The sequence below is a fragment of the Microtus ochrogaster genome, chromosome 19 (genome assembly GCF_000317375.1).
Source record: "Microtus ochrogaster isolate Prairie Vole_2 chromosome 19, MicOch1.0, whole genome shotgun sequence".
NCBI classification, from domain to species: domain Eukaryota; kingdom Metazoa; phylum Chordata; class Mammalia; order Rodentia; family Cricetidae; genus Microtus; species Microtus ochrogaster.
This window is the reverse complement of record NC_022021.1, coordinates 32041792-32056129: the sequence shown is the minus strand read 5'-3', so window position 1 is coordinate 32056129 and position 14338 is coordinate 32041792. Positions and strand designations below refer to the sequence as shown.

General features: G+C 39.5%; 1 protein-coding gene across 1 annotated transcript in view; it reads right to left on the bottom strand.

The window, feature by feature from the left end:
• Window positions 1-2888: 2888 nt before the first annotated feature.
• Golph3 (golgi phosphoprotein 3) overlaps window positions 2889-14338 on the bottom strand; it is a 28872-nt gene continuing 17422 nt past the window's right edge. The window contains exons 2-3 of the mRNA XM_005356744.2: window positions 10125-10239; window positions 2889-4741 (exon numbers count right to left, since the gene is read on the bottom strand). Coding sequence (XP_005356801.1) covers window positions 4317-4741; window positions 10125-10239 — 540 coding nt within the window. The 3' untranslated portion in view covers window positions 2889-4316. The remainder of the gene's footprint in view (window positions 4742-10124; window positions 10240-14338) is intronic.

Genomic DNA, 14338 nt, shown 5'->3' with positions numbered 1-14338 from the left:
AGGCAAAGGATAAACCAAAATTCATAGAAAAAATGCAAACCACCAAAAAATCCTAAACAATAACCCTGTGACAATTAAAACAACTTGTTAGTTCTGCCATAAGAGCTAGGCAAAGGCCAACAGCCAGATTACTGGTGGACATATTATATCAGCAACAATCTTAGAAACCAGCCGGACTTGATTTGTTACATTTTAATGTTTATTCTTCCATGCAGTCTATTTCTGTGAACTTCTCCTACAAAAGTCAGAGAAACATAAAGATGTAGTCACAAGACTACTTCTAATAACCAAATATATGCAATACAATGGAGTTATTTGGAAAGACAATATTCACTTGTCAAAGCAAACTGCACATCAGTGATACTTGGTGTCTACCCACTATTCCGAGTATAAATGCACAGCAAAGTCTAACATTAGGCTGAGACTGTGTGCACAGTTAAAACCATGATACCATTCACACCTCCCTGAAGATCAGCATGCAATGTGATGAAGCAATACCACCACTTCCCCAGTGCTGCTCAAACATGATGTCTATGACAGTTTACTCAAGATGGGCTTAGAACTTCAGGACTCGGTGGTCTGGGATGAACTATGTTTGTCCTTTTCAAGATCAAAACAGAACGGAGTGCTCTAACTGGCAATAGCTCTAACTTAATATATAATGGAACTTCATAAAGATCTCACATAAACTTATGACACATACTTCCCAGGCTACTGGGGCAAGGCGGGTCAAGCCTGGCAGGCATGACTCCCATGATCAACATAATGGGGGGCATCACTCACTAGTCGTGTTTGCTGTTGTTGTTGTTGTTGGAGTGCTGAAAAGCTAAGGCACTCACAAGTATATACCCACCTGGGGCTGGAGAGATGGCTCAGCAGTTAAGAACACTGGTTGCTCTTCCAGGACTAGGGTTCAATCCCCAGTACCCACATGGCATCTCACAACTGTAACTCCAAGTCCAGAGGATCCGACACCCTCAGACACACATGCAAGTAAATCAATGTACATAAAATAAAAATATGTAAATCATTTAAAAAATTACTTACCCACCTGTTCACAAATAATGGAAAGGCTGGCTGGGCCGTAGTGGCACACACCTTTAATCCCAGCATTTGGGAGACAGAGGCAGGCAGGCGGATCTTTGTGAGTTTGAGGCCAGCCTGGTCTACAAGTACAAGAGCTAGGACAGGCTCCAAAGCTACAGAGAAACCCTGTCTTGAAAAAACCAAAAAAAAAAAAAAAAAAAAAAAAAAAAAAAAAAAAAAAAAAAAAAAAAAGGCCTAAATGGCGGAATAAATCAGAAGTTCCTGCTACCTGAGCAGAACAGTGACATTCTTGGCCTTCTAACATATTTATGCTTCTTCTAAAAGCCATTTCTCACATCCCTATAATTTAAATAAATACACCAGCATGTCCTTTAAATTGCCTTAAGAACGTTTTGCATATCTGCTGCTCTGGATCTGTCTCTCAGAGAAAAACAGCCTCCTCCTAGTGCCCAAGTAAGAAAGGAAAACTGTAACTGGATGCCACCCCCGTTTGCTCTTGACCTTGGGATCAAAAGTCTAAGTAGCTACTAGAGTTAGTAGTCTAAGTAGGCTGGGAATGTCACAAGGCCTTCACAGGCAGAGAAAGTCCTTATACAGTCTGTTAGACCACTGTACTGGTTCAGGTTTTCTTCAGAAAGCTTAACAATTAAACACTGTGTGGTAAAGCCAAAAGGAAACGGTAACTGCTCATCCTTAGACACAGCAGACATTCACACAGACTTTATAAATCTACTGCCATGGGCATCTTGGGCTAACAGCTTTTAATTTTACATGAACTGCAGGGATAACTACTCCCACGAAAGAACCACCATTCTTGTTTTTTAAGAGGCTTATAAGCGCCAGACATGGCATTGCACGCTTTAATCCCAGCATTTGGGAGGCAGAGGTAGGCAGATCTCGGAGTCCAATTGAGGCCAGTCTGGTGTACACTGGCATTTTCAGAACAACCAGATAAAAAAAATAATAATCAAAAATAGAGACTTATAAGCAAAAGTCTTTGCTCGGGGAAGTTCCCCTTCTGGATCTAGAGCCACTCACAGGCTGAGTCAATTGTAAACGACCCTAAGATACACGCAGAAGTGCAGGCCAGACCCCTAATAACTGCTTGGGATTATCTATGTTACTTGCAGAAGCAAGTGCCTTAGAGACACCTATTCCTCCTGCTATTTTACTTCTAAAATCCTTCGAAAGAAAAACAATTTTTCCCAATAAAATGTCAGTGGGGCTAGAGAGCTCAGCAATTAGGACTTCACTGCTCTTGCTGAGGACCTCCCTCATCCAGTTCCCTGCACCACACAGAGGCTCACACCTGATGTACTTACTCTCCTGGCTTCTGACAGGTACCAAGCACTTTCGGAGTACACATACATACATACCCACAGGAAAAACACTCATACATAAAATACATAAAATAACAAAATTAACTTTTAATTTCAGTGTACTAGTGTCATTTTTCAGTATCCATGTCTAAAAAACAACAACAAACAAACAAACAAAGACCACACCTTTATTGCCAACAGCAGTGTCACTGGGTGGGAATCAGGTGATTTTAATGTCTTCCCCCAAGCATCATCAGAGGGGATGGCAACTATTACCATAGCCAGCTGTCTGTTTCTCTAAAATTTTGCTGCCATTTATTTGTATTGTCAGTGACAGCTTTCATTGAGCAGAACTGAGTTTCTACAACAAACACCATATGAGGCTGCAAAGTTTAAAGTACGTCCTTCCCGGCTCCTTTAAGACAGTTTGCCAAGCTGTGCAGTTGAAATGTCACTGTGCCATACTAAGTAAAACTTCCCTTGACGCAAAGGAGATGACACAAAAATCAAATGACATGCTCATTGTGATTCAGGCACTTTCAAGATCATAGTTTATTTATTACTTCAGATAAAAAGATAGTATACATATTAGGGAGTCCCTTAAAATTCAACTCTAAAGTTATACACATCTAGTATTTTTGCATCAAATGTTAACCAAAACCTTCTAGACACCTGAAAGCCCCACTATTAACATGAACTATGGTAATAAAAAATTTGACATTTAATTTGTTCAATGTATAGTATTTACATTATGAAACCAATGGTACATAAACAGTGATAAAGAATAAAATCAACATTAAAAAGCAGAGGTTTGTAGTCTTACGATGTGCTAATTATCATAATTGTATATAAAATTAAAATATAGCAGAGCTTTCTGTTACAAAAGTCTTAATCATCTGCGTTGCAGTCATTACTTGCTATCAATTTACATGCAACATCTGCTAGGACTGATATCTGATCTTCTTTTCCCAAGAATGGATGAGTAGATAAATGATATTTTGGAGCAGACATTAATTTACTTAAGGACAGAAAAAAAAAACTGTACTCCAGATTAGTACTAGTCACAAGCCTCTTTCCTTCAGAAATCATAAGAATGGGAAGAATTTAAAAGTCACAAAGGAGTAACATGAGGGGCCCAGCTCAGAAAGAGCTGAACAGATCACATCTTTCTCTCCTTCAACGATGAGAGGTCGAGTTTGCCACCAAATAACAATGAAGCTAGTGAAGGGCACCAGGTGCACAATTAAATTTTGCAGAATACTAAGACGAGGCAGAGGTGGCCAGAAGAAGGGGCGATTCATATGTAATCCGAACTATATACAGCATAAGTGGAATGCAGCCCATCTCAAACTGGCTTTGTGAAACAATTGGACCTTTATGATTTAATAGCTAAAATTATAACACATGTAACCACACAATAGATTTACATAGGAAGCAAAATCCAAGGGGCATTTTATATTACCTATTTACTGTGCTGTTTCAATTTAAAAATAATTTTGCTAAGTATACATCTCAACTGAGGTCTATGTATAAAATGTCCTAATAGATACAGATATTTACCTTTGGTGAGTTGAAGGCCTTGTTGTGACTTGTCTGAATTGTAGGCAGAATGCCAGGTGGGAAAACACAAGCTGAGGTAATCCAAAAGCTGTGCATGAGGTGACTGGAGGTACTCTGAAAGCCAGAGTACAGCAGACCCAACCAGGTAACAGTGAGAATGGCAAGAGGGAATGGAGTGCCAATATGGCAGTAAGGTTGGTTAAAAACAGAAAGAGGAAAGCCTCTCGTACCAGCAGAATCCCGCATACATACAAAAAGAAATTGCCACCCACAATTTTGTAGAACAAAAGCCAATTATTAGTATGGGAAAGTACAAACTACAGGAAACCAGATGTCAATAGAAGAAAAACTACTGGTTCACGAGAAAAAGGAAACATTCCATTCTGACAGTTACTTGGTAAATGCAGCTACCACGGCCCATAGGACTTCATTGGTATTGGCCTTCAGACACTCCACTTCTGGGTCTAAGTCGAGAAGCTGCCGTACTCTCTTGGTGGCTAAATCATATTGCTCGTCCAGAAGAGGAGCAAAGGCATTCTCCAAAACATCTGAGGCATGGGCTAGGTAAATGAGGGCCAGCAAGCGCTTGTCCATTCGGTGAGGGTCATTTACCCATTTGTCAAGAACAGCTTCTTGTACCTTCTTGATGAGGCGCTGCTTAATGTTGTTATTGGTGAGAGGATGTGTCGTCATGTCAAACAGGAGGAAGTTCTGTTTCTCTGTCGTCAGTACACCTTTTTCTACCAGGTTTTTAGCTAAACGTTCACGTACATTTCTTAACTGATAGTGCAATTTTAATGGATTCCATGTCTCACCTAAATAAGAATGTTCCAGAAGTTAGAAATGATGGGTATTATTTGCTGAACTACAACAACAAAAAATGAACTATTAGATAAGCAAAAGAAATGATTCTTGCCCCCTCTCCACTAGATCATGAAGTCCAAGTTTAGATGACTGGGTTCTAGGTACCCAACGCTTTCTCAGGCACAGTAATCTTCAAATCACAGCCACCCTTTATCTAAAAGAGTAATGAACCACATATTCAATTTTGTTCCTGCCTGCTCTGGCTGTTATAAAGACAGTCAATAAGGCGGAATGCAATGTGGTAGAGCACACACTCACCAAGTGGAGGCAGAAGGATCTCAAGTGTGGAAGCATGTGAGATACACATAAGAGACTATTTTACACAATAAAAGCATCACAAGACCCTAGGTTCAACTCTGACTACAAAAAACAAGGGGGAAAAAGAAAAAGAAAAAAAAAATCACCAAAACCAAGTCTCTATGGTATAAAAGCAGCGATTTGTCCCTACAAACTACCAATCTTCAACAGACAAAGGGAAACGATGCTCTCTGATTATAAATTATTCCTGAAACTGCCACTAGAACAGTCTATAAAGACAGCAAAGCTTGTGTGGACAAGGATGAAAAATTATATAAAGCTGACCCCTGAAGCGAAAAAAAAAAAAACATCTCCAAAGTTTTTTGTTTTGTTTTGGAGACAAGGTTTCTCTGTGTAGTCTTTGCTATCCAGGGATTCACTCCATATACTTACTAGGCTGGCTACAAACTCAAGAGATCTGCCTGCTTCTTCCACCCGAGTGTTGGGATTAAAGGCATGTGCCACCACCACCTGGTATCATTTTCAGATCTTAAGTCTGTCATCTATAAGCACTTTCTTTCGAGACAAATACTTTAAGCATTTCCAATTAAAATATTTACTTTCAGCTTAGCGTGGTGGTACATGCCTTTAATCTACAGCTTGGTCTACAAAGCGGGTTCCCGGAGAGCCAGGGCTACACAGAGAAACCCTATCTCAAAAGAAAAAAAAAAAGAAAGAAAACCATTTATTTCATATGAAAAATATTAGTAACTCTGGTTATCTTTCAGATTATACGTAACAAGTTTAACTGTATTTTCTAAATGATCACCAATATTTTTCCAGTTTGGGGAAAAAAAAATACCGAAGTATTTTTTTAAGCAACACATTGAAAATCAACCCCAAACACCTTTCTCCACTGTGAAAACTCTAAAGCTGAATTTCTAGAACACTAAGAATCAGCCTTAAGCTACATTACTGAAGCTAGTAACACGGAGCTATAAAACTTAAAATGTTTAAAATTTTCAGTTCCTCAGCTTTGCAAGTCACATCTCAGTACCAAAAGCCTTGCGTGGCCGCCATTAGTTACTCACTAGATAGCTCTGAGCACTGTGGCACCAGGAATGTATCTCGCCCAACAGTGAAGAATATACCTGACAGGAGCTCAGTGACAACCACCCACGATGATGCTCACACAGAATATCCAAGTTTGATCCCCAGCACCCATATCAGGTGCCTCACAGACAGCTCTAACTCCAATTTCCAGGGGAAATAATGCTTTAATCACCTTTGTAAGCACTCAGTACAAATACATACAATCAGGGACACCCATATAAAATAAAAGACTACCCTGGACAGCAAAGCAATCATCAATGTTATTAGAAATAGAGAAAATTATTAAAAGTGACTTTTCAGATATCTGGTCATAAAACATTCCAAAAACCTATGACTCAGATAAAACCTAATGAGCCACAGAACCGCCCCCAAGTACACTACTACCTAGAGGCACATCCGAGGGAACAGAGCAGGAATGAGCATTCCACAGTACAGCACAGCAGACACCCTGCCCAAGTCTGTGGGCAGAGACCAAGACAGCTAAAGCAGCTGAAAAATACAAGGCAGAGTACAGAAGATCTAGAGTCCTGCATAATATTCAAGTCTCAGAAAGGTAAGCCATACAAGTTGAAGTGAGAATCTGCAAAGCTAAGCAAACAGATAGATAAAAGCTAAAGAATGCCAAGAGTTTTCAGAGAGGTGAGAAAAGCCTGGTCACCAAACTAACCTGAGGAAAAAGGCCTTACTGAGTCCAGGACGTAAGAGAACTCAGAAAGACCACACTTCAGGAACAAGGTTGAGCTAGTATCAAGTGAAAACTAGTCTAAACCTGTACTATCCAAGCTTTAAAGTGTAATCCACAAGTAACTTACTGGCCTGTCTACCAAAGCTAAAGCCAACACCCACAGTCCTCCCCGGGAACGGGGAGCGAGGGAAAACAATACTGAGATTGAATTTAGGACCTCCCACATGCTAGGCAGGCACCCTAAAAAAAATCACTCTTTAGACAAAGATAACAAAGTTCAGCACTTAACAATCTAATATTCACAACATTGAGTATTCAATTTTAAAACAGTAACAATAACACATTAGATTTGCAAAGAAAAACATATGTCCCAAAACTAATGGGGGATGCAAATAGCCAACCAAGTCAGTTACGAACAAAAAAATAAAGATGAGAAAAACATCAGACAAGGAGTTCAAAGAGAACCAGTGTTAGCACCTACATCATTTAAAGGAAATGCACACAAAATGGGAACCATGTTTTAGAAAGACTATATTATCTGGGACAGTCTTTTATTACATTATTCAGTATGCATGTGAATGCATGTGTATGTGACTCACACCACAAATATGGAAGTCAGAGAACAGCTTTCCATCATGTGAAATCAAACTCAGGTCCAGGTCATCAGGCCTGGCAGCAATACCTTTAACCTCTGACTCATCTCACTGGTCCATAGAAGAGTCATTAAAATTTTGCAATTTATTTTGGAAAAGGACTTAAAGTATATAATAAAAGGCTGCTACTATGAATTATTAATAATTAAGGCCATTTTGTGCATAAAACCATTTCAAATAAAGTCAGAATAAATCAGTGTCTACAAGTGCATTTGGGCTCAAGTGTATGCACACGCGTGCACACACACGCACACACACACAAAAGCAAGTTACTTGGTAAGGTAGTATTTACAATGTTCTCAGGAATCATAGTACCAAGAATATAAACATTAAGACTTATTTCTAACCTTCTAAGTATCACAATTAAATGGTGAGAGAAACCATCATAATTTACTGGCTAGAAAAAAATGGGAATGAGGCCCTATATAAAAATATTAGTTACAGGGGAGGGGCACTCAAACTACATCTAGACTTCCAGAAAGAATAAATATCTAAGAAGAAACAGCAAGAGTGCACACAGTGATGACCTTCTTGCAAATGTCCTACGACTTCCAACTTTTAACTCAATCCACTGTCTCCTAAAGTGTCTACTGATCACCTGACAGCTTGGGTTTTAGATTTTACTCTGTTTTCTAATGCCAGTGTTAGGAAGGCAGACAACCGTAAACTAAAGTCAGACAAGATATAATAGCTGACTTTGGGGAATTCAAATTAATACAACATAAAATAAGCACATTTATGCAAATACTTTCTACAATTAACTATGCATACATCTGTGTACCTGTCAGACAGGACAGGTCTCACAATCCAGATGACATCTTGGCCATCTATTCCCAAACACTGCACTCAGGGAAGCTTGGCAGCCAAGTGCCTGGTTAACCGCTGAGCCTTCTCACTGGCCCAATCTAATCCTTCTGAAAAGGTACACTTTCTTTTGTGTGTACAATTTTTACCTTTCAAAGGCGTAGTCTAAAGTCTACTTCCTTTCAACTTCTAAGCTTCCTCGGACATTTTTCTGAACCACCAAACTTTTAGAGAGCCATAGGTATTAAATTATTAGACACACGTGGGTGGTCGTCAATCTCCAAGTGTCTCTGTTTAAGTTCATAGCGCCTATGTCAGTGCCATGCAACACTGGCATACCCATTCAAGTAGTACACCACATACTTTTCTGTTGTTGGTACTTGTACAGTGCAAGTGCAAGGTAAGCATCAAATCCAGGGTTGTGCACATTCTAGATCCTTAAGGACTATACCTCTAATGAGGACAACTTTAAAACAACTGAAATTTAAACAACAAAAAAAAAAAATACCTAAAAACATTCTCAGAGGGGGCTGGAGAGGTGGCTCAGAGGTTAAGAGCATTGCTTGCTCTTCCAAAGGTCCTGAGTTCAATTCCCAGCAACCACATGGTGGCTCACAACCATCTATAATGGGGTCTGGTGCCTACTTCTGGCCTACAGGCATACACACAGAATATTGTATACATAATAAATATTTAAAAAAAAAACATTCTCAGAGTGACCACAGACCCACACACTTAAATTCATAGAGTGGGAAACCAGAGTGATGGTTCAGTGAGCAAAGCCACTTGCTGCCAAGCATGACAATCTCACATGGTGAAAGAGAACTGACTTCTACCCTGTGCCAGGACACACTAACCCCTGCCACACACACACACACACACTAAAATAAATAAACATAATAAAAAAAACTTAAAGTTATTAACCAGTCAACAGAAATCTGGTCCATTTGCTCAACAGAAAGGTGAATGGAGCCAAGCATTCTATCACTAAGCTCTGACCAGAACAGTTGTTCCAATACTCTAGCAATGCACTGTTTTCTCCTCCCAAGCTATGTCCACTTCTTTCATGTCAACAAGGCAGCTCATTCCTAATATACATCTAAAATAATATATGCCTAATAATAAGATGTGCTGAACACAACATTCTGGCACTTATAGCCAATCAAAAAACATGGGATATTGCCTAAATATCTGTCTTGTGAATTCTTACCTATTTCACTGGACATCCTACTGTATTTCAATATTTTGGGAGAAATCTCTTTAATGCTTACTCTGGTGAGAAGCACACAAGAGGCTCAAGTTGAAAGTCAAGTTCAGTCAGCACTCACACTAGTAAGATTTGGTCAGTCAGCAGCCATACAATGTTAACTAGTTGAGTATAACCACTTTAGCCTATCAACCCAATCGCTTAGGACAATACTGGTTTGGGTGTACCACTGTAAAAGAAAATTCAGTGACCAAGACACTGACCATCAGACTGGACTAAGCCCAATGAGTGACTGGTACACATTAAGATCAAGAGATAGCATATAGTTTATGAAGACATCATCACAGCTTGGCCCACTCTAAACAGTAAACTGTCCCAAAATAACTCTGATAAAGAATGATTGGAGACAGGCATGGTGGTGCAAGCCTTTAATCCCAGCACTTAAAAGGCAAAGGCAGGTGGATATGAATTGTAGTTCAGTCAGGGCTACAAAGTGAGGAGACCCTGACTTGAAACAAAACAGAGGTTAAAAGAAGACTATTTGCTTTCTCATGTAAAAGGAGATAATTTTTTTTTTAAATTATCATCCCCACCACCATCTTCCATAATTAAAAAAAGCATCTACATTAGCTTACCACTAAGTAACTCAATCCAGTTCTGGACCGTCTCTGGAGGTTGAGTCTCCTTAACGTGCTTTAGAGCTTCGTCAAGAAGAACGTCCCCTGTTGGAGCATCCGATTTACAGATCACCTAAAACACAAGAGGTCAGAAATGATGCACTGGTACTTTCTTCCCTCATAAACTCATTAGATAAAAAATAAGCAAGTATGCAAATATTTCATGCTCAGATACTTTACACTTACTGCAATTCCATTTAATGCTGAACTTTGAACTATTTAATGCACAAATTCATTCATTAAAATATTCTTAGACCCAGAAACATTCAACTATATGGAAGAACTCATATAATAAAGACATTTTACATAAGAAAACTATTTTTCTCAAAAAATATCATTAAGGGGCTGGAGAGATGGCTCAGAGGTTAAGAGCACTGACTGCTCTTCCAGAGGTCCTGAGTTCAATTCCCAGTAACCACATGGTGGCTCACAACCACCTATAATGAGATCTGGTACCCTCTTCTGGCCTGCCAGCATACAGACAGACAAAACACTGTATCCATAATAAATAAATCTTAATATATGTGTGTGTGTGTATGTGTATCATTAAGGAAACTTTGACAAATTGAAGAAAAAAACAAAATTAAGATATAGCTCCCTTGAGCTTATGCTTAATAAAAGATATGAAGGGGAAATATAGTTTTAGGAAAAAAATTTTAAGACTGTCACTTCTAGCAGAAGCCTTAATGACTATGGAAAGTTATTCTATCTCCAGCCCCAAGAGGGTGAGGAACAGAGATGGTAGGGGCCCAAGGACAGAGTCTAAATCTGTAATAAAACCTATATTAGGTTAAGATATTAGCAGTGAAAAGTGGCTCAAGAGGGCTGTTCTTACAGGACTCAGCTTTATTCCCAGCAACCAGTTTACAATCACCTGTAACTCCAGCTCCAGGGACTCTGACACCTTCTCCTGGCCTCTGCAATTACAGCATGCATGTGGGGGATAGAAAGACATGCAAACAAAACACGTAAAAGAAACCTCAAAAACAAGAAGAGTGGAAACTCCTGGGAAGTGGGTAGGAAAGGAGCCCTCACTGCCATGCTAGTTAGCCACTTAGGTTCCCACGGGCTTCACTCAGTCATAGCCTAAGCAATGCATTTCTAGTTCAATCTATCACAGCACCTTACAGCGGCTATTAAAAATGTTTAATATAACTGTGTTCTCATATTTTTCTTCAAAAAGGTGCCTCTGTGGGTTTTTTCTTTTGCTCAATCTCACAAAAGATTAATATATAAGAGCTTATTCTTTAGGATTACACAAGAGAAATATAAAACCATAATGCCAACCACAAATTTAGCCTCGAGGAACTGAAAAAAGATGAAATGAATTATATAATATTGGTTTTAACCCAATATAGCCAAAACCTGGCCTATAAGAGATATTCACTTGAAAGCTGAGATATTTATAGTGTTTTCACCAATACTGTTTTTAAAACTTCAGAGTGTTTTTTATAGCACAGCTCAATTTTCAATGGTGGCATGATTACTATGCTGGACGGTGCAGACACAGAAATATTTAGAATGTTCACTCCATAGTGCTTAGTTAGACTAGGGTTTACGGGGCAGAAAAAGAACTTTAGGAGAAAAGAACCCTATGTCTGTGACGTTGAACCATGTGACCGACTTCTTCCTTCCACTCACTACTCTCTCATGTGGCCAGGAGCCATCATCATCCACTTTGCTCAAGCCCCACTATGAGGCAAGTGGTCTATCAGCATCTGAACAACCTAGCTATGGAAAGGTAATTTATTCCTTATAAGTCCTGCTATAGATCTTCCTCCTATGTGTCACTCCCTCCATAGTCTTTGTCTGGATTTTAGCCCCTAGTGTGACCATTTTTCACTTGAAATAATTTGTCTCCTGACTAGAGGACTTCAACATGTTTAATGTTGTAGGGATACTTTTATTTATTTGATAATTTTATAACATATAGAACATTGAGCATATCCAACCCAAATTCTCCACGTTCCCTTCCCCCAATACTTCTCCTCTCACCCCATCCCCCCACACATAAATAATCCACTGCATCTAACTAGTGTTGCCTGTTGGGTGTGAGGCTATCCAACATAGCACTGGCAACCTACCAGTGGTCACGCACACACCAACCACCCCCCTACAGCCATCAACGAGGAGGTGGAGCCTCATGAGCCAGCTCCACTCCTCACTAAGTGGCTTCATCTTGTGCAGGTAATCACAGTGGCTGTGAGGCTGTACGTGCATGAGAACACTGAGCTCTTGAGGAGACAAATCTTACTACATTTCATTGTTCCTGCTCAAAACAAATCAAAGATTCAAACAAGTTCTAAATAAATTCCTTTAAATTTTCAAGACTAGCTGGCCAGTGGTGTTATAGGTAGACCTCTGAGTTTCTGAGGCCAGACTGAACTACAGAGTGAGTTCCAGGACATCCAAAACTACAAACAGAAACCCTATTTTGAAAAACAAACAACAACAAAATATTTCAAGAATATGTGTGGCTTCAAAATAAATATCCTCTACTTACTACCTACAACATAGGAGAGATGAAAAGAAGAGAAAACAAGACCTCTGAGAAAATGCACTATATAGACAGAGTTTCAAAAGGTCTCAGGAATTTAACAGAAAACAGACTCATAAAACAAGAAACCCTGTGGGAGCTGCAACCTCAGAACAAAGAGGCCCAAGGTCAGTTGTGTGGCAGTGATGTGGCACAGGTGGCAGGCAATGAGGACATGTGGGCAGATGCAGTCAGAAACTAAGGAGCAAGATTAAAACAACCAAAAGCCGAGAAGGGGCGGGGGCGCGCTGGCTATAAGCAGATTCTCCCTTAGAGTCTTCAAGAAAACACAACTATATCTCCTAACTCTGGCCTCCAAAACTGAGAGAATTCTTTCTTGCCTAAAGCCACTATGGCTGTGGTCACTTGTTAAGGTGGCTTTAAAATGAATTAAAGACAGAGTGGTGGCACATGACTTTAATTCTAGCACTCAGGAGGATCTCCTAAATTTGAGGCCAGTCTGAGCTACATTCTGAGCTCCAGACAGTTGGACTACAAAGAGACGCTGTCTAAAGAGAGAGAGAGAGAGAGAGAGAGAGAGAGAGAGAGAGAGAGAGAGAGAGAGAGAGAAGAAAAAAGCTGCCAGGATCAGAAGTAATGAATGAGGAAAACTACCTTTGGTCTTCAACCTGTATCTATCTTAATTAAATCAGCAATTACTTTTAAATTTTAACTTACTAAATCATAGAGGATATTTTCCAACAACCTTTTCGTCACATCACTAAGAAATCACTAAGAAGCAGACTGACTTAAGTTTCACCACTTTTTCCCAGTCTAGCACAGTGCATGATGTACTAAAATAATGAATGCACAATGAATAAAGGAACAGACGATCACCAGTCCATGGCTCTTTCTCATGTATAGCACAAACCTGACTCCTGCTAGCACATTGTTCTTTTAGGCCAGGACTCTAATGAAAAGTTCCTAAGTTACTAACCTGTGTATGCATTCTATTGATACTACAATGACAGTTTCCTCAGTTTGGTTTTCTCCGTAAGTTACTACAGTTGCAGAAATAAAACCTGTTTTATGACATAGTTATCCAAAATAGTAATTTGTTAAATTCTCTCAATGCCAGCTCCCTTGTCTTAAGGGCAAATGGCTGGATTTACCATAGAGATGCCATGAGAGCATTTCTACGGTGTCAGCCTGTAATCTCAGCCATTCAAGGACTGTCAGAAAATCTAAATTCAAAGCCTGCATAAGCTACACAGCAAGACTGATTCAAACAAACATGCCCACATTATTCCACCCACCCAATACTGAGCTCAAACACAGGCTGGCACACCCGCTAAGGGAGCACTCATCCTGAGGTGCATGCACTCCAACCCAGCAATATTATTTCCTGCACATAACTTTCAGTAACACATTAACAGCATCCCTTCTTATAAAATTACCACTCTCTGGGTTATCAGTTGGCAAGTTCAAAGTAAGGGACGCAGCACAGGCTTATAATCTTAGTGCTCTAGAGACAGAGTCTCCCAGTCAAGGCCAGCATGAGCCACTAGTGAGTTCCAAACAGCCTTGGTCATAAAGTAAAGACTCTTGTCTTTAAAAACTAAATGGCAACAAAATGTTTGGTTCTGGCCTAACTTTTGGATTTATAAATATAATACATTACTAAATAAAAAAAAAA